This window comes from Glycine max, chromosome 20, assembly GCF_000004515.6.
Source record: "Glycine max cultivar Williams 82 chromosome 20, Glycine_max_v4.0, whole genome shotgun sequence".
Lineage (NCBI taxonomy): Eukaryota > Viridiplantae > Streptophyta > Magnoliopsida > Fabales > Fabaceae > Glycine > Glycine max.
Window position 1 is genome coordinate 7,730,747 of NC_038256.2, and position 19,954 is coordinate 7,750,700.

At 33.2% G+C, this 19,954-nt stretch overlaps 1 protein-coding gene across 1 annotated transcript; it reads left to right on the forward strand.

The window, feature by feature from the left end:
- The first annotated feature begins 13,156 nt into the window (after positions 1-13,156).
- LOC102661295 (protein MAIN-LIKE 1-like) lies at positions 13,157-14,711 on the forward strand. The gene is made up of 5 exons (XM_006606652.1): positions 13,157-13,381; positions 13,556-13,919; positions 14,028-14,215; positions 14,310-14,448; positions 14,542-14,711. Exons 1-5 carry the CDS (start codon positions 13,157-13,159, stop codon positions 14,709-14,711), a joined length of 1,086 nt encoding a protein of 361 aa, XP_006606715.1.
- Positions 14,712-19,954: the final 5,243 nt, after the last annotated feature.

The following is a 19,954-nucleotide window of genomic DNA, read 5'->3' on the forward strand; positions in this document are numbered from 1 at the left end:
CTGGACCAAAGCTCGCCCAGGCTAGCATCTGGCTCGCCTAGGCCATGAAATATCTTCAACCTTAAGTAACCAGCTCGCCTAGGCGAGCTTATACCTTCAGAGCTAAGCAATTGGCTCGCTTGGGCGAGCTCCAGCTCGCTTGGGTGAGCTTCCCCTGCCCAAATGGATTTTTCCTATAAATAGCCATGAAGGGGAAGGGGCAAAGGGTTCAAGAAGTTTAGAGAGGAAGAAAAATGAAAGGAGAGGAAGGAAAAAGAAGAAAAGCGAAGCCGAGGCGCTGCCGAATCGCAACCGAGGATCATTCCCTACATCGCTTCTCTTGCTAGCCTTGTACCCTGTGCAACAGCCAGTTAGTTCTTCTTCCTTTTCTTTTTTTTTTCTTAATATTTGAATCCATGTACCCTTATGGGTCCTCTCTGATATTATGTATGTATTCATCTTCTCCCTTTTATCGTTGGTAATTTCGTTTTTGTAAGGTTTAATTCTAGTTGACCACCATTGTCGTGGAATCGTTTTCTTTTCTTTTGTAAGACTAGAGACTAATAAACAAAAAAAACAAATAAAGGAAATCAATTCACAACCAAACTTTTTTTTTTTATCAAATATCACTTGAGATCGTTTCAAGGTCCAACGCCTTAAAGATTCTCTCCGCGTTCCAAAATTTAAAATGTCGTTTCAAGGTCTCACGCCTTAACAACTGATAAAAATAAATCTTTCAAAAACATAAAATCAATTTAACACACAAATATTCAGACATAAAGAACTACGTAGGTCTGATTTTCTCATCGCACCTGGGGATACGTAGGAGTAAGGGCAACACCTTTGTCTACTCGGAAAAAATAAAAAAATATATAATAAAATAAAATAATAAAAGCAATTCACTGCTCTTGGGAAAATAAATAATTTTAAAGTCACGTTGTGCACACTCGATTAAAGATTGTCGTTCCTTGTGACGGGAGCGTGAGGTACTAATACCTTCACCATGTGTAAACAACTATTGAATCCTTATTTTCAAAATTTACAGACCTCTTTTTTTTCAAACATTTTTCCTTAAATAAGCATTGATGACGACTTCCACTTGTTTTCTTTTTTAAAAGACATCTGTTTTATTTTCCTTCGTCCCGTCGTAAGGTAAATTGCTGACAGATTACATATTTACCATGTGGAGACATGATTTTGATATATAAGTATCTTCGTTTACCGATAGTTGCATGGATGTCTTAATCATTCAATCGGAAAATGTGAACTGAACTTACTAGTCAGAATGACATTTCTTCACTATTTTTGTTAGCGTAGTAATTAATTGCATAAGTAACAAAGTATTCCTCTGCCATAACATTTTTTATTTTTTAGTTTTTGGAAAAAGATCAACAAGGAAAACAAAATTGACCGCACTCCCTACTAGGTTGGCACTACAGTCAACAGATACCAATAGCCATAGCATATTATATTTAGGTTAAATTACTTTTAGACATTACTAATGATGTATTTGAAATTTTTTAATTAGTCTTTGAATTATTTAATTATGTCTTTAAATTTGTATTTGTTTTTTAGTTGGATCTTTTTGCCTATTTATCATTAGAGAGGTTAAAATACTTACGGGAAAAAATGAGAATACTTCGTATAGAATTATAGAGGTTATAATACTGAATCTAAAAGTAGCCTGTAGAGACTTGAAAATAATATTGTGGAAGTCTAGGTTGATTGTATTTGTATTTATTTTTTAATTAATTAGGTCTCTATAGCGGTAAATTTTTCATTAGCAAAACTAATTACAGTTAGATAAAATAACTCAATTAAAAAATAAATATAAATTCAAAGACCCAACTGAAAGAAAATAAGAAAATATACTTCAGATGCCTAGTTAAAAAAATTTAAATAGTACAAACATATAGAATAATTTAACTTTATATTTATATTCATCTAGCACAAAATGATAGGTTCACAGTTGCCACTAAATTGCAAATTTGCTATCCCATAAGTTTCTTGATCGATTAATTTCATCAAAACCGACATGAAAAATCAATGTTAAATTGTTTTTTTAGTAGTGTGGTTTTGTTTGCATATATCAAAAAGAGAATAATTAGGTGCAATTGCGATCACATTAAGTACATTTTCCACAAATTTTCATAATATCAACCGCATACTACAGTTTAAAACCTTGCTTGTGGTATACGTGTTATGTATGTGCATACAAGATCTACATAGTGTGGTATTTTAAAAAGTAAGTTTCAAGCTTGTGTCATTGTGTGATTATGTCCTATATAGCTTCCTGACACCACATCCATCCTGCTAAATATAACGCAATATTTTGAGATAGAAAACAAAATACCCATAGCATGTGAACACGCAAAGTGTCATCATGCACTGTGTTTCCATTCAGTGCTTACCGGGCATGCATGTTACTCCTATTCCTGTTTATAGAATTTAAGTTTAAAATAATGTTTATTTTTTTATAAGATTTAATATATAATATTTTTTATATTAATTATTTTTAAATTAAAAATACTTCTCATTAAAAGAAGAAAGAGAATATGTTGATAAACCATTAGAAGAGAGAAATATTAATGATAATAATAATTTTAAAAAATATATAAATTTAAAATAAATTTATTGTTATTAATTAAATTAATTATTTTTTATTTTAATGAATTAAGTAACTGATCTTATATAGAAATTGATGGAATATATATATCTACAATAGATTATTGCATAACACTTACAAATTAAACTTAATTATGACATTTGGGTCATCATAAAAGGAAAAATCTTCATCAATATTCATCATGATGAAGGACACCCACCACCATCAAAGTTGAGGTTGTGAAGGAAGATAGGCGATCATTTTCTGAGTGTGTTAATCAGCTTTGTACCATTGACCGTGAACAAGCAAGTTAGAAAGGAAACCAGAAAATTCCTTTGAGTACATAAGGGCTATCATCATGGCCAGGAAATAAATTGTTGCACAAGCAAAATAAATTAATCAATGTCTCTCTTTCTGACTTTGCTGTTTGCTTTTAGATTCCCTTTTTTACCGGTCAAAGTCATGGCTCCTATGCTTCTACTTTAAAGTTGTCAAAGCTTGGAAGATTAGGCTTTTATATATTTGCATATTTCCCACGCTGCCCTTTCTTTTGCTTCCATATGTGCAACTTCACGCCATTAGTTAAAAAAAACATATATATTTTTTATATCTACAATATAATTGATTTTGATTTTACTACTTAAATTTTACTTTTTTTATTTTATTACCTATAATATAATTTTTTTTTGTTAAGTAATGAGATGATAAGTTAACAGAATGTCACATCATCAGTTACAGACTTAAGGATGACAAGAAAATCCTCATCCACAAATATCTACAGATAAATAAGAAGTACTTTAAATATGAATATTTGTTATCTGCATGTATAATTATTATTATTATTTTTAACCTCGTTACCCATAAAATCACAAAAATATTCTCATATTAAGGAAACAAGTTGTAAAAGCGAAGTTATTGATAAGAGACCATTAACAGTTGAAGACTTATGCAATTTAGATTAGTGAAATTTATTAAATTTTGTATTTTCAATTTATTTGGACAATTATGTTTTTCTTTGAACTTATGCTTTTGTGATGCTATAATTTTATTTATACTTGTACTTTTGGATTTATGGTTAGTTATGCTTAAGAGATACTTCATGTTTAATTTTTTGTGTTATTTCTTTTTTATTCCTGATTTTTAATTCACTAGTTATTGTTTGATGTTGAGAATCACCTTTTAAAAAAAAATTGAAATATCCATGGATATCTGCAGGTATAAAAAAAATGTGGATAATTTCCAAATGGATACCTAACAGGTAAATGGGAAGGTAGCTGACATAGATTTTCCCCAGCAGGCGGGTAGCTAGAAGCCCCTACCCGTGCCCGACTGTATTTGTTGACATTCATATGCAATTTAATAAAGTATCACATCATCACTTAACAAACCCTAACTGACGGCAGGTACAACAATCAAACATAAAAAATTTCAAATAGTAAAATTAAAAAAATAACGTGAAGTTTAGGTATTAAAATCAAAATGAGGTATATTATAGGTACGAGAACACATTTAAGCGAAAAAAGGCTTGATTCCTTCTATGGCTCCTAGAATATAAAATATCATGAGTTTTAGATATTTAGTTATGTTTGGTAAATCATTTTAACTAGTTTCTAATATTTTTTTACTAGTTGAAAAGTTTGTTTGACTTTTCAGTAAATCAATTATTTAGTAGTTTTTAACATTTTTTTAAACAGTACTTGAATTAGAATTTTTTAAAACATTAGCAATTCTAGATTTTTATATTTATTCACTTTTTATCCTTTAATTCCCTTTTTATCATTTTTAAATTAATATGTTAATTTTATATTTTTTAACTTCTTGGGAAAGTGTTTAACACGCATTTATAATTTAATAAATTAGCTTTAAAATTTTCAACTTTTAACTATCAATCAACTTCATAACTTTCAACTACCTTTTAAGTTTTCAACTAATTAGTTAATTTTATAGAATATAACTTTCATATCATACATGAAGAAAGTTTAAAAGTGATCAAACGGTAAATAGCCGCAAGAATAAGTAAGAGAAACAAATGAATAAACAAGCAAACAATTGGTCATGAGAAAAATAGAGTATCATGGTACGTAGTACAGATTCAACCCAACCAAGTAGATGTGAAACCTTAGACAATTTGTTAATGTGAGAAGAGTTAGTTGATTAGAATGGTGAGATATCAATGTTATAATTTACCTCTCAAACTTTTACATATTATAAATAGATTTCATAAATAAATTGGCACATGTGAGTATATGAAATTAGTTGTGAAGGCAAACAAAGATGAGGGTCATGGGATATATTGTTTGAAATAATAATTTTATGCAAACTTTTACTACAAGCTACTTTTGAGAAGAAGAAAAAAAAAAGGTTAAAATATTAACATGGTCCCTACACTACTAAAATAATAGTATTCTAAGACGCGTTGCCAACATCGGTGGTTCCAAATATGATGTTGTTTTAGAGGCGGTGGCATTTTAGTAAATAAGAGATTTATTTCAATGACGTTTTTATTAAAAATGACGTTATCTGCGCGTTACAAAAACGGGTTTACTGCACCGTTGTTGAACTACATTATCCAAAGACGGGTTTTATGAACACCGTCTTTGAATCTGAAGTAGATTTTTATCTTTTTCTCTTGCATACTCGCACTGTACCCTAGCCCGCATTACCTCACTCATTTTGTACCCTTAAGCTTGTCTCTCTAAGTTGGTTGCCGTCGTGAAGCACACCAGTACTGTCGTGGTTGTCGTCAATGATTATACAGGCCAAATCGTCGACGATTATGGGTAAGCTTGTCTCCCTAAGGGAGAAAGGAAGCTTGTCTCCCTTTTCTTCTCTTTGTTGCGTGGTTGGCTTTCTTTTTGTGGCTTCATTGTGGATTCCTAGGGTTTGAGGGTGGAAAGAGTTTCGATCTTGATCAATGGAGGCCGAGGCAAAGAACAAATACGTGAAGAAGGAAGAAAACAACAATGATAACAACAACAATAAAAGTAACAGCAAAATTGGGAATTCAAGTGAGGGTCTGAGCAAGCCCAAGTGTCAAATGAAGACACTGTTTCAGCTTGAAACGCTCGAGAAAGCTTATGCTGGTTTGTTATCGTTAACCTTTTTTATTTTATTTTTTTTCTTGTTCAATTTCTAGGCTTTTTATTGTTCACTTTTTTGTTCAAATTTTTTGTTTTTGGTTTTTCTGTCACCAGCAATTGAAGGACAAGAAGGAGTTGCCGGCAAAGAAGCCGCGAAAGGCAGCAGCGTTGCCGGATTCTCCGGTGGAGGAGCCCAAGTTGGGGCCTGAAGTGGGTGTTGAATATAGATCCGGGTCATGTTCGAGGTTAGGTTCGGGGGGGAGATGTCCAATTTCTTTTGAGGCAGGAAACTGAATAGTTGAACCAATTACTAGATTTGCTTGGTTGATAAGGTCTTGGACATACTTTAGTTTCTATTTGCTCCTTCTTTAAACAATTAAAGCTTTTCATATAACTTTACCTCTGCTGTAGGCTACTTATTTGGGGGAAAAAATGATAAATTTGAAGTTTTGTATGTGGTTGTGTATGGAATTTGTAATTTGGGAATTTGTAGTCTTTTATTGTGTGTTTGGTTTTAGTAGGATTTTCTAGGGTCATGTTCAATACCAATTAATTTTTCACATGTTTAGTTCCATGTTGAGAAATTGATTGAGCCCAGAATTGATGAGTTTAAGCAACTGTAGGTAGTTTTTTTTGCGTTGGTTCAAGAATTTTATATTGAGTTTTACTACTAATATCTTTTATAATAAAAACATCCAAACATAACTTCAAAATCATTTTTCCAACGCTCATCCAAAATTCCTAATTTTCTTACTGACTCTTAAGGAATGAGAATGAAGTTTATGATGATTCCTTTGTGGGTATGTAGGTTTCACAAATGGAGCAGTGGTAAAATGGCCCTTCATGAACAAAGTATATGTTCATCCTCTTTTGATGTCATTCAATCCTCCTCAGGTTTAAATAATACACCTTTTCTCAGTTTTTGTGTATTTGTTCAAAATTGCAAGTTAGCACAACATTCAGTTTATTAGGTTTTACGTTCACTAAAGTGTGTTGGACAAGTGGCCTCAGAAATATTAAGAAGGGGGGGTTAAATTAAGATTTCATTGACTATTCCTAATTAAAATTTTCCCTTTCTTAATTATTCCCTAGATTCAATTATTTCTTTGTAAACAAGTTACTCAAATAATAAATGAAGGAAAATAACTTGCGGAAATGTAAAGACAGCAGAAAGTAAAAGAGATAAGGGAATAGAGAATGCAAAACCGGATTTATCCTGGTTCGGCGACAACCCGTGCCTGCATCCAGTCCCCAAGCAACTCGCTTGAAATTTCCACTATCCTTGTAAAATCCTTTACAAGCAATGAACCACAAAGGAATCTCCTCCTTTGTGTTCATTGATTACAACCAAGAAGTTATGCCCACTTCTTGCAATGAACCCAAAAGCAGTTAGTCTTTTGAGTCCAGTGATAACAACAAAGAAGTTGTACCCACTTCTTGCAATGAACCCAAAAGCGGTTAGTCTTTTGGATCCATTGATCAACCAAGAAGCAAATCTGCTTCTTGCAATGAACCCAAAAGTGGTTAGTCTTTTGAGTCCAGTGTTTAACCAAGAAGACCTTCTCTTGAAAAATAGTCACCAAGAGTAGGTCTCTTGAAAAGCTTTTTGTAAGAATGGAGGAGAGGAAGAAAATAGAATAGCATAAGTTTTTGCCCAATGAACTTTTCTTGACAAAACAAGTATTGAACAAAAACTCTTAGAAAGATGTTTAGAATGAATGAAAGAAAATCAGTTATAAAATTCGTGCCATGGTCACATATTTATAGCCATTTGATGGCTCTTAAAGAAACCATGTTAAAAGTTGTGACTCTTGGCAATTTCTTCAAAACTAGTCACTTTAAAAGTTGTGACTCTCTTCAAAACTAGTCACTTTAAAAGTTGTGACTCTTGGCAAATTCTTCAAAAACCAGTTACTTTAAAAATTGTGACTCTTGACAATTTATTTTTCAAAACCAGTCACTGGTAATCGATTACCATTATAGTGTAATCGATTACACATCAACAGTTGTGACTCTTCATGTTTGGATTTGAAAAACCAACATTTAAAAACACTGGTAATCGATTACAAATATTGTGTAATCGATTACATAAGTTTAAAAATATTTTATCACAAGTTGTGACTCTTGAAATTTGAAATTTAACGTTAAAAAATATTGGTAATTGATTACATGGCCATGGTAATCGATTACTACTTTGTAAAATAGTTATAAAACTGTTTGGGCTTTTAGTAATCAATTACTACCTTATGGTAATCGATTACCAGAGAGTAAAAACTCTGATAAAAAGATTTTTCTTTGAAAAATTCTTTTGGACAAATTGTGCTATTCAATCTTTTCTTTGAAAAAATCTTTTTATACTTATCTTGATGCTTTTCTTGAAGTTCTTGCATATCTTGAGTCTTTTCTTAAATCTTTACTTGAATCTTGATTCTTGATTGAATGACTCTTTGATTCTTGAAACTTGCTTGAATCTTGATTTTTGACTTGAGTCTTTGGCATCATCAAAATAAGCTTGGAAGCTTTGCTTCCACAAAGTGAAGTGAGCAAAACATATTCACTCTTAGCAGATCAGATGACTCCAGTGTGTTCAGATTGGTATTTCAATTTTGAATCCAATATGTGGTTTAAGAGGAAAACCTTTTGTTAATGTAATTTTGATATAGATCTGGGTATCATATTTAATTAGTTTTACTAGTCTTTCTAAATTATAAAATCGACCTTTAGATCTAAACCTAGCTTTAGGACATTTTGCACTATCTCATGTCTCTTGGTTCAAACATCTTTATGATACATTTGTTTCATTCACTTGATTGTATTTTTCTTATTACTTAGAAATCTGTCAATCATGATGGACAAGGTGGCATTCACTTCAATTCTATAAACCATCCTCATGGTATGAATAAACAAATTAAGTATAAAGGGAGCATACATCTCATGGTTAATGCTTAAATTTGATAGATAAATAATATGTAGGTGAACCTTATGAAGAAGGAAGGAGAAAGATATTGGTTGTGAATCTAAGAGGAGTTCCTTTGGAGGAGGACAATAGCATCATTTTCCATTTAATTGCTTCTCTATCTAAGGTTTACTAGGTAGTGATCTGGCAAATGTTGTCAATGAAGCTGTGTTGCTTGCTACTTGTAGAGGTAACACCCATTTTCACTTTTTATATTTAATGTGTGATTGGTTCCACTTAATTTAGATCATGCTGAGCAAGTTGTAAATGCATCTACTTGTTCCAAATCAGTGTGCTTCCCTCTACTGTCCATGGTTCACGTCTTCCAGTGCAAGAATTTGAAATGCATTTTCTCTCATTCATTGATTTCTCAAATTCCCATGTTATAAGATATTACAGTAGAGGAGTGTTCTAAAATAGAACATGTTTTCTATTTCAATGAAGATGATAGAGTTCAAGAGGTAAGACACATAGTTGCCGTTATCCTTTTCATTTGGAAAACAAGATTTCTTAACTATTTCCTAGTGGAACTTGTAAAAAAAAAAACTATTTCCTTAGTGGAGGCCATACTTATACATCTAAAATAGTTTGAATTTGGAAATGTCAACTGCAATTGACCTTTTAAACCAATTCATTCATGTGACTGTGTATATTTGGTCTAAAATGGGGCACACTTGGCTCTGTGCCCTGCAAGTTCTATGCTACTTTCATGCTTTCGTGGAACTTGTTTGTGTGAAATAAGTATGGCTTGGAGAATAGATACTATCTAAAAACCTTTATATTTATAATTAATGACTTCTTGAAAACTATCACAAATCACAACTACTGTCTTTATGATTCACTAAAGTTATTTTTTTTGTCACTACTTGGAGAATAGATACTATCAGAAGCACATAATAACTCAACCTGCTCCTATTTTTGTTGGGGGCTGGGAGCTTGCATAACTTTGTTTCAAATTAGTTTATTTATTCATTACCTTTTGCATAACTGAACCCATTCTTAGTATTTAGGAACATGCAAAAAGTTCAATTTTATAACACGCGTAGGAGTGGAATTGTGATGTGTTTTTTTCTGCAGCTTATGACTGGTACCAATAGGCTTAAGATATGATTTTTTTTTTGTAAACTAGGTTGATTGGAAGTCATGTATAAGTACATAGGCCTAAATTCTGTTATATACTCTGCAAGGAATATTCATAAGCTTGTCCATCTTCAATTGGAAGTTGAATATATGATATTTTTTCTTGTACCAAATCATACACACAAAAAATAAATAATATAGGCTTGCCCCATGTTTTTTGCATGCTAAACCAATGACCAATTTAACTTATACCAAATAAATAATAAAGGGTTGCTCCATGTTAACCCTCACAAGTAGTCATAGTCCTGATGATGTAACTCTATAAAAAACACCTTACCCAAGCATGTATTTCTCATTAGGTTTATGACTTTCTCATGGGATAACTTGAATATTAGAAATGTTATGCACATTTTTCAGTTTAAACCCCTTATCTGGCATGGGCACAACCTCAAATGTTAAATGTTTGTTATTTTGTCTTTCTTTTGAATAGAAAATGCAGGAGATGACAAGAATGAAAAGAACACCATTGTCTTCAAGCTACATGTTCATTGTCAAGTGGGTCAACCTCGTATTACTGGTAAATGACTTGAAGTTTTTGCTTGAAAATATTTGTGATGCTTTTAATTTCTCATATTATATAATTATATTTATTGATTATTAGTAATATATATAATATTGTAATTATAAATATTGATTTTAATATTATATAATAATATTTATTGATTATTAGTAGTATTGATAATATTGTAAATATAAATATTGATTATTAATTAACCTAAAATTTAATTGTAGGTTATTCAACATTGTATTTTCTACATCGTTGGATTGAGGACCGATGTCAAAACGTTTAACTATCAACGACGTCGTATTCTACATCTGTTGACCACCGATTTAGAATGGCGTTTTCCACCGATGTAAAAATCACGTTTTGTAGTAGTGCTACACGTGTGACACGATTTCAATATGTTTTCTATAGTTTTTTTTAAAAAAAAATTGCAGAATTCCCTTACAAGAAATTAAAAAAAAAATAGAAAATAATATAATATTAATGTTTGGGTTCATAATAACCTCATTCTCTTCTCGATGACATAACAAATGATTATTGGGTTTGAAAAAAAAATATTATTTATAGAGAAAAAGGGTTTTACCTTGATGGTGTAAAAAAATTTACACTCATCTTATTACAATTTGTCATATATGATAAGTTTGTTTAATTTTCAAATAATTATCTTAAAGTAATTTAAATACTGATTTATGATTGAATGACGGTATAAATTATTTTACATCGTTAGTGCATAGGTACTAAATTCTTTTAGTCATGCAAAAAATTTCAAAACTCATTAACTCATTTTTTATAGCTTACTAATACATCTTTCCCATATCTTTTGGTATTTAATATTATTGCACATGGGTTATTTAATAAAACTAATTAAAAATTATTCTATTTGAATTTAAATGTCTTTATTAAATACGTTGATCTTTAATACTTGTACCGCTAGTAGTGAATATTAACTATGAATATTTGTGAGAAAAATACGTTAATTAGATTTTAAAATTCTAAAACATTAAATATTTTGAAAAAAAAGCTAAAATATTGAAATATATGGGAAAGAGGTAGTATATCTTAGCATTTATAAACACATGCCTTAAGGCTTAAATAGTTTACTTTATTATATGATAAAATTCAGGTTATCCAATATTCATATGATATATGCATTAAATATAATGTGACCATTGTAGTTGAGGTTTTAAACTTGGGAAGGATATACTAGCTTTGTTTAACTGTTGCCAAACTTTGTGTCTTTGTGGGTATCTGTTATACCATTTCATTGTTCACACGTTCCATACGACTTCTCCTCCCCGCATCGTTTCATTTTCTTGGTTGTGTGTTTGAGCTTCTTCTCATCCCCGTGCCGTTTACTTTCCTTGGAGGTTTGTTTGCCACAGATTGGGTAGTTCGTTGTTGACATTGAGGACTTGCAGCTCCATTTTGCTGTTCCACCATCAAGGTAAGCTTTTTCTCTTCATTAATGGCTGCATTTTTTATTTTGGTATGGTGTGTTCGTACGGATCAACATGATCCGTATTTGTTATATGATCCACATGACTCATATGGATCATGTTGATCCGTATGACTCATATAGATCAACATGATCCGTATTGATACAATCCTATCCTCCAAGAGCATTGGATAGAAGACTCCAAGAAGATTGAGCCAGAGATGCAAGAGAAGGCCCTAGGATTCTCATGAGCCTTAGGGTAGATTTTGGGCCCATGGGCTAAGTATGAGCCCACTTATATTTGTACATATTAGATTAGGATTTTATTATTTTTGGGCCTTTTATTTAGGGCTCCATAATGTAGGTAGGATACCCTAGAAATGTAGGATTTTTCAGCCCTTGTATTTTAGGGCACCTAGACTAGTTTTTGTATAAGGGGTAGTTTTGTAATTTCACATGCATTAAGTGAATATTTGATGTGTGTGTTGAGAAATAAATTTAATTGAATTGGGAGAAGCCCAATCCAATTAAATTTTAGAGTCCTTCATGTTGGGTACCTAATGAGTCCTTCATGCTTTACATGTCTCATAACACCTAAGCACACTTAGTGGAGAATCTTGGACTTGATCTTGGACTAGTGGGCTCAACCATAGCTAAATTCAATAATCATATTAGTGAAATTTTGGCTCCAGCATTTGGCTCCACAAATTCAAGTGAAATTGGAATAAAATTCAAATTTCCCTCTAATGAAGTGTGGCACATAAGCCATTTGTGAGGGTATGGGTGAGCTTGATATCTAATATAAACAACTAGAACAATCATATAATTAAATAATATATGACTATTTTCATTGAAATGAAATAAACATTCAACACCTCCAAAATCCATATGTTTACTATTAAAATTTATAATTATTTCATTACACAATGCAATATAAAATAAAGTTTTTTAAAACACAAACAATTCCTATTTGTAAAACAAAACTTACAAATAAACTACCTATTTAAAAACATTATTCAAAACATAATTTTTCAAACAATAACTATTTTTTTATTTTTCTATATAAAATGAAAATTTTATACGAATCAACATGATCCGTATGACTCATACGGATCATGTTGATTCGTATAACATTTTTAATTTAAATAAAAAAATAAAAAAATAGTTATTGTTTGAAAAATTATGTTTTGAATAATGTTTTTAAATAGGTAGTTTATTTGTTAGTTTTGTTTTAAAAATAGGTATTGTTTGTGTTTTAAAAAACTTTATTTTATATTGCATTGTGTTATGAAATAATTATAAATTTTAATAGTAAATATATGGATTTTGTAGTTGTTTATGTTTATTTTATTTCAATGAAAAATAGTCATATATTATTTAATTATTTGTTTGTAAATAGTTTTTTTTATTAGATAAATGAAAAAAAAATTGAATTCAACCTAAAAATTTGCAGATTATGGTTAGAACTAGAGGGTTAGGTCGTGCCTTAGGCAGTGTTATAGGTAGAGCCCTAGGGAGAAAGGATCATTGTCATTCAGATGATGTTCCCCAACGACGAAGGCCTACAACATCCACATGTAGGCAATGGGAAATTGCCCCTGTTGCTGAGGATGCTCCTGACATGGCTGGCGTGACTAAAGATGTACTGAAGAAGTTGTTGATGATGCTGAGGGGTTTCCAGGTGGGCCGTGTGACCCATCAGTGCTGACTGCCTATGGTGACCATGTTGCAGTCATTGTATGGAATGGAGAGGTATTTATAATTTTTAATGAATTATAATTCTTAAGTATTTCTTATTATTTAAATTATTCATAATTTAAATTATTATTGTTAAAATTATTTAAATTTTTTTCAGGAACGTCTTGAATTGAAGCTATTCTCCCATGGAAGGAAGGTTCAGAAATTTGGGAGGCCTGTTCCTGAAATTGAAGGGCTAGTCGCTACCACAGGATTAAGTCCTTTGATCGCATGTTCAGTGGAAACTGGCGATCGGGGACTTATATCCGCTTTTGTGGATAGGTGGCATAAGGAAACGAGCAGTTTCCATCTTCCTGTTGGAGAGGTGACCATCACCTTGGATGATGTGGCCTCTTTGCTTCATCTTCCTATTATAGGCGCATTCCACAGCTTTGAGACTCTGCATGTCGGCGAAGCGATCTTGATTTTGGTGGAGTTACTTGAAGTCTCCGAAGAGGAAGCTAGAGCTGAGACAGTACAATGTCATGAGGCATACGTATACCTATCGTGGCTACAAGATATTTATCAGAGTAAATGTGAGGTTGGACATTAGACTGTTGTAGCTTGTGCTTATTTGTTGCATTTGTTAGGTTGCACTCTTTTTACTAACAAGAGTGCAACACATGTTCATGTGGTTTTTTTATACGCTTTCCGAGACTTGAGTCAGAGTGGAAGCTACGCATGGGGAGCTACCACCCTAGTGCATATGTATGATAATTTGAATGATGCTTGCAAGAGCGGCAGCCGACAGCTTGCTGGATACATCACACTATTACAGGTAATTATTGTCAATTATTGTAATTTAATTTTTTTTAATATGTAATTAATATGTTAATTTGAAATTTTGTTTTATTTTGATCTAATTTGTGTAGTGTTGGATATATGAGCATTTTCCCTCTGTTGCTGAGTTTTTGACGGATCCAGACTATGATGAAAGGTCACCACGTGCCTGTCGGTGGATTTCTACGAAGGCTTCTTCGAAGTCATTACCAGCATCGACGTACCAAAAACGTCTAGATCGACTGACAATTGCTGATGTTTGCTAGATGCCTTATGGTGACCATCGTGTAGTGTGGGATTTTGATCTCATTTCATGCTTTTCAGGTCATATCCGATGGGGTCCCATTGTCGTCAGACATCGACCAGAGAGGGTGGTGTGGCAATTTGGATATGTTCAGACCATTCCTCCACACACTATGGGTTCAATGCTATCATTTGAAGATATTGACGACATGTGGATGCATTTCTCTGACTATCTTGCACAAGTGGGGTAGATTTGTGTTGTGCCAGGACAATGTGCATCTTATTACCTCCACTAGTTTTTCATGATTTCGCATCCATTCATGACACCGACACAACCTGTGGATCCGGCCAGACATCCACCTATGATGCAGGATGACACATATGTGGAGCCACATATCCCTGAGGTCCCAGTGGCAGCAGCAACAACAGCTATGGAAGAAGCACTTGCACATGGCTCTTCTGATGTAGAGCAGCCTAGACATGCAGTGGTAAACTATTTATTAATTTTCTATTAAATGTCATTTAATTTAATTTTGAAATATGGTAATACCTTATTAGTTGTTTTCAATGTCATAGGTGGCTTGCTAAGCAATCGCGGAAAGGTTGGAATGTTTGCTCAATCTAAGGATAGTCACTGAATGCACAGAAGTACACAATGTCATGAATGTCTGCTTAAGGATTGTTAGGGGTGTCACTACAGAGGGCAATGTTTATGTCTGGTCACGAAGAAGGCAGCGCACGGATCAGCCATAAACGTCATCCATTTTTTATTTTAATATTTAGACTATGTTTATAATTTTCTTGTATTTGACAACATTTTGGTTTTACCAAACTTTTTGTAAATGTTAATATTAGGGTTAACATTAACAAACTATTTTAAATTATGTAACCGTAAAATGTATTAGTAGACCCTAGTAATGACGTGACACTAAACTCTTCAGTTCTACACCTTAAAAAATTAAGTTTAACGTAACAAAGATAGTGATAATTACGTGAATATGCAGCCTAACAATTATATATTAATGTAGGACATTACAAAGTCATTAGAAGCTAGTTGTTCAGTCTTCAGTTATGTCAACATAGTCTCTTTTCAACATCATCAAATTTCTGTACTGATGCATTCTACTAATATATGGAGTTGGTCACTGCTTTGCTTGAGGATGACAATTCCTAGACCATAACAATGCTAGAGGCGGTAAAGGACAACGGTCTTTTAAATAAACCTGTTATGCATGTGCAAACAATTTTATGTTATTATAACACAAATGATTGCATAAATTAAAAAATAGGATTATCTTGAATCTACCTGAACAAAATGATTGTCATAGACGTGACTAATACATATTATGCAGTGCACAGAAGAATCTGTTGGTGGTTGACTTCTAAGAGAAAAGAATGTCATGCTTTGTTGCAAGGACAATGATACAAGGATTACATTATACCTTGATGCAATGACATATCCCATCTTGATTATATTCATCCACTTATCCATAGTAACCTGAATCAAACAAATATACACATCATATTTATTTAAAGTTAATTGTTAAAAAGCAAAACATAAATTACATACCATGGATAATCCATCAACAAGTAGGGACCTCCTTAATTCCTCGAATCTCTCTGTGCCACCAAAGAGGTTGATATACTCATCTGACCATTTGCTAAGTTCTTTAAGCAAACGGTTGCGCACCAAGGACCAAGAATCTTCACTCATACCTAATAAAGCAGAAATCGCACGATATCCACAGTTACCGTCAGCTTTGACATCCATAATGTTCTCAATGAAATCGTGTATCAAGGGATGCAATTGATCCAACATTGGCATGGTCCTTCTTGGAATGTGATGTAAGCTCCATTGGAGCTTGTAGGCCTAGGATCTTCTTCATCAATGGATTCCTTTGCTTCTTGGAAGATAAATGGCAGCAGAATGGAGAAGGAAGAGAGAGAGGAGACGCCACTTCAAGGAGAAGATGAGTCTAGAAGAAGCTCACCACCATAGGAGGCCATGGATAAGAGCTTGGAGGAAGAAGGAGATGAATGAAGGGAGAGGGAGAGAAGAGCACGAAATTTTGTGCTCTAAAAGAGCTCTGAAATCTGAAGTTAATATTCAAATGATCAAAGTTTTAAAAAAATGCACACACATGACCTCTATTTATAGCCTAAGTGTCACACAAAATTGGAGGAAAATTCAAATTTCACTTGAATTTGTGGAGCCAAACTTTGGAGCCAAAATTTCACTAATTATGATTAGTGAATTTTAGTTATGGTTCAGCCCACTAATCCAAGATCAATTCCAAGATTCTCCACTAAGTGTGCTTTGGTATCATGAGGCATGAAAAGCATGAAGGACATGCACAAAGTGTGACTATATGATGTGGCAATGGGGTGTAGTAAGCAAATGCTCACCTCCCCCTCTAAAATTTAAATGGATTGGACTTCTACCAATTCAATTAAATTTATTTCCAACCACACAGATCAAATATCCACTTAGTGCATGTGAAATTACAAAACTACCCCTAATACAAAAACTAGTCTAGGTGCCCTAAAATACAAGGGCTGAAAAAATCGTATATTTTTAGGGTACCCTACCTATAATATGGAGCCCTAAATACAAGGACCAAATATAATGACATCCTAGTCTAATATGTACAAAGATAATTGGACCCAACCTTGGCCCATGGGCTCAGAAATCTACCCTGAGGTTCATGAGAATCCTAGGTCCTTCTTCAGCAGCTCTAGCCTAATCTTCTTGGAGCCTCTTGCTCATGGTTCTAGTGACTGGTCCCTTCCTAGGGAGGATTGCATCAGAATGCCCTGGTCAGAAGATGATGCACTACGCTTCACTGAAGAATTACTATTTTGCATAGAATGTAAAGCATCAACATACTCTTAGTAAGACGAATCACACTTTATTGATCTTTGGTTTCTGTTCATCGGTTTCTTCCGTGCACCTTTAGTGTTGACCTTTTCTGGAGGAGGATACATAAAGTTTTGATCAAGTTATGCAATTTCCCGAAGTTTACTATTTAGAGTTACTTTACCACAAACATCAAGTTCCTCAAATCGCTTAGATATGGTTTCCATCTCTTTCGTTATGGTCACTTGGGGCACAGGTGACCCTTGGTCTGAAAAACTTAGTCTCCTCCAAAACATATGGATTGAATCTAGTGGGATGCTACCAAGAACATATTTAGATAGCTCACATGCACAAGGAAGACTATGCGTAGTTCTCATCACACACCCACAACGAGAAGGATTCTTGCCAACATAATGTACACGCTCATACTCAGCAGCAATTTGATTTAAAGCATACCTTGAAACCATGCCAAGAAACCTCTTGTATAAGATAACTTTAAAAATATGTCCAACCACATGTGTACTTGTTTCAAAGGATGCTTTAATTTTAGTGTGTTATAGCGTGATCATGTTGTTCACGGCATCCCAAACACTACATAGGTCTCCAAGGCTATTCTGTAGTACTCTTTTTAAAGCCCAATGAGTAGATTCAACTCTACATTTCAAATTTACAAAAAACATTAAACAAATACAATAATTAAAAACCATCAATTCATCAACCCTAACACAAAAAGACTAACATTTTCATACCTGTTTGTTGTTGTATTTCCTAAGTGCATCACCTTATTCGTCCAGGCTGTAACAAATTTTTCTTTGTGGGGAATTATCCATGTTTCGTTAACATAGTCAACAAACATTGGCCATGGTGAACAAGCAATTTCAAACTTCTTAAGATAATCATCGAACTGATGTTCCGAAGGACAATCAACCAAACTTCTCTAGGTATCCATGACATACTCCCAAGCATTTTTTTTGACCAATTAGGGATTTAAATTTTGCCTTGACATTCTTGTTGATGTGAAACCCGCACAACAAGTTTGTACACTTAGGGAATAAAATTTTCACTGCATTCATCAATGCTAGGTCTCTGTCAATCACAATAACTCTAGGGAGGGCATCACATCTTAGAAAAAGACCTCGAAACCGTTCTAGAGCCCATACCACATTATTAATACGTTCACCCTCCAGATATGCAAAACCAGTAGAGAATGTCATCCCGTTGGTGTCACACCAACAAAGTCAAGTAGTGGGAGTCTATACCTGTTTGTTTTGTAGGTACTATCTATCAAAAGCACCAAATTACATGCATTGCATAACTTCACTGCATCAGGGTGACACTAAAAGATATAATGTACCACATCTTCATCCTTTAATCTATGTCAATGAATATATTGATCTCGTTCAAGAAGCTTCATTAGATGTTGCATTTCAGTATCACTTCCTCTAATGGAAGAACGGTATGCACTTCTTGCATTGTATATTTGTTTGATTGTTCTACAACTATTGGCATTATGCTCCTTTAACATTAGTAGAATGTTTCTTAGTTTGACCATTGACTTTGTCATATCAACAATAATTGTCTTCTCATCCTTAGTCAATCGCCCAACGTATGAATGTCCAACTAATGACTTGGTCAATTCATGATTATCACTCCCACACATCAACTTCATCATCCAACCTTGCCCTCCAACCACTGGTTTCCCATGAAACTTGAAGGGACACCCACATTTCCTACTCCCAGTATCTCTTCTAACAAAATCTTTCTTCCTAGACCTATACTGACCACTCCTCTCATAACCAATTAACACAAATGAAGTCCTTCCTCTCATACCAATGTTTGTGTCTGACCTCATAATCACCGCCACAAATCCGTTTTCATGAGCAACTGATCGAGCCCACTGCAAACATCATCTCGGGTAGCAAACACCTACAATGCAGCCCACATAATTTCAGTCTTCAAAGGGACATTCATTTTATCAATTTAATAACAATAATAAAGATTATTACCTAAGAAGTATTGAACGCATTCGAACAATCAACATGTGGTTCTTCATTCACACCAACGTCGTGTTCATTTTCATCATTTGTATCAACTTCTTCAGACATTATATTGTCATACATCCATTGATCTTCATCCATCTTAACAATAGATTCAAAATTTTCCACATCACAAACATACAACACTTAACCGCACCATACATATACTAACATACAAAACTGAACGTTATTTTTTACTGCATACCATTTTACATGCACTACAATTCATAACCATATATATTGAAAACCAAAAAGCCTATATCAATCTACATACGAATTATTTCAAATGCATGTATAAACAAATAATTTTTATTTACAAAATTTGCATCCTAACATATTAATAATGAAGAATTTTTACCAATTTAAAAATCTAAATATACCATACGAATCACTTGATCTGTATGTTTAAATTAAACTTACGGATTACATGATCCGTATAAAATATACGGATCATGTAATATGTAAGTTTAATTTAAACATACAGATCAATCACTAACTCGCGTACCTCCGACGACGTCACTATCGAACCTACCACTGCAACAATCACCACCGACCGATATCACTTTCACCTCCACCCAAGCTACACCTCACTCAACGGGAA

Excerpts from the sequence above, each read along its gene's own strand:
- LOC102661295 (XM_006606652.1), top strand. The coding sequence starts at position 13,157 with ATGGTTAGAACTAGAGGGTTAGGTCGTGCCTTAGGCAGTGTTATAGGT. Across the intron at positions 13,382-13,555 it reads TGATGCTGAGGGGTTTCCAG|GAACGTCTTGAATTGAAGCT; the intron begins GTGGGCCGTGTG and ends AATTTTTTTCAG. Across the intron at positions 14,449-14,541 it reads AGCATCGACGTACCAAAAAC|GTCATATCCGATGGGGTCCC; the intron begins GTCTAGATCGAC and ends CATGCTTTTCAG.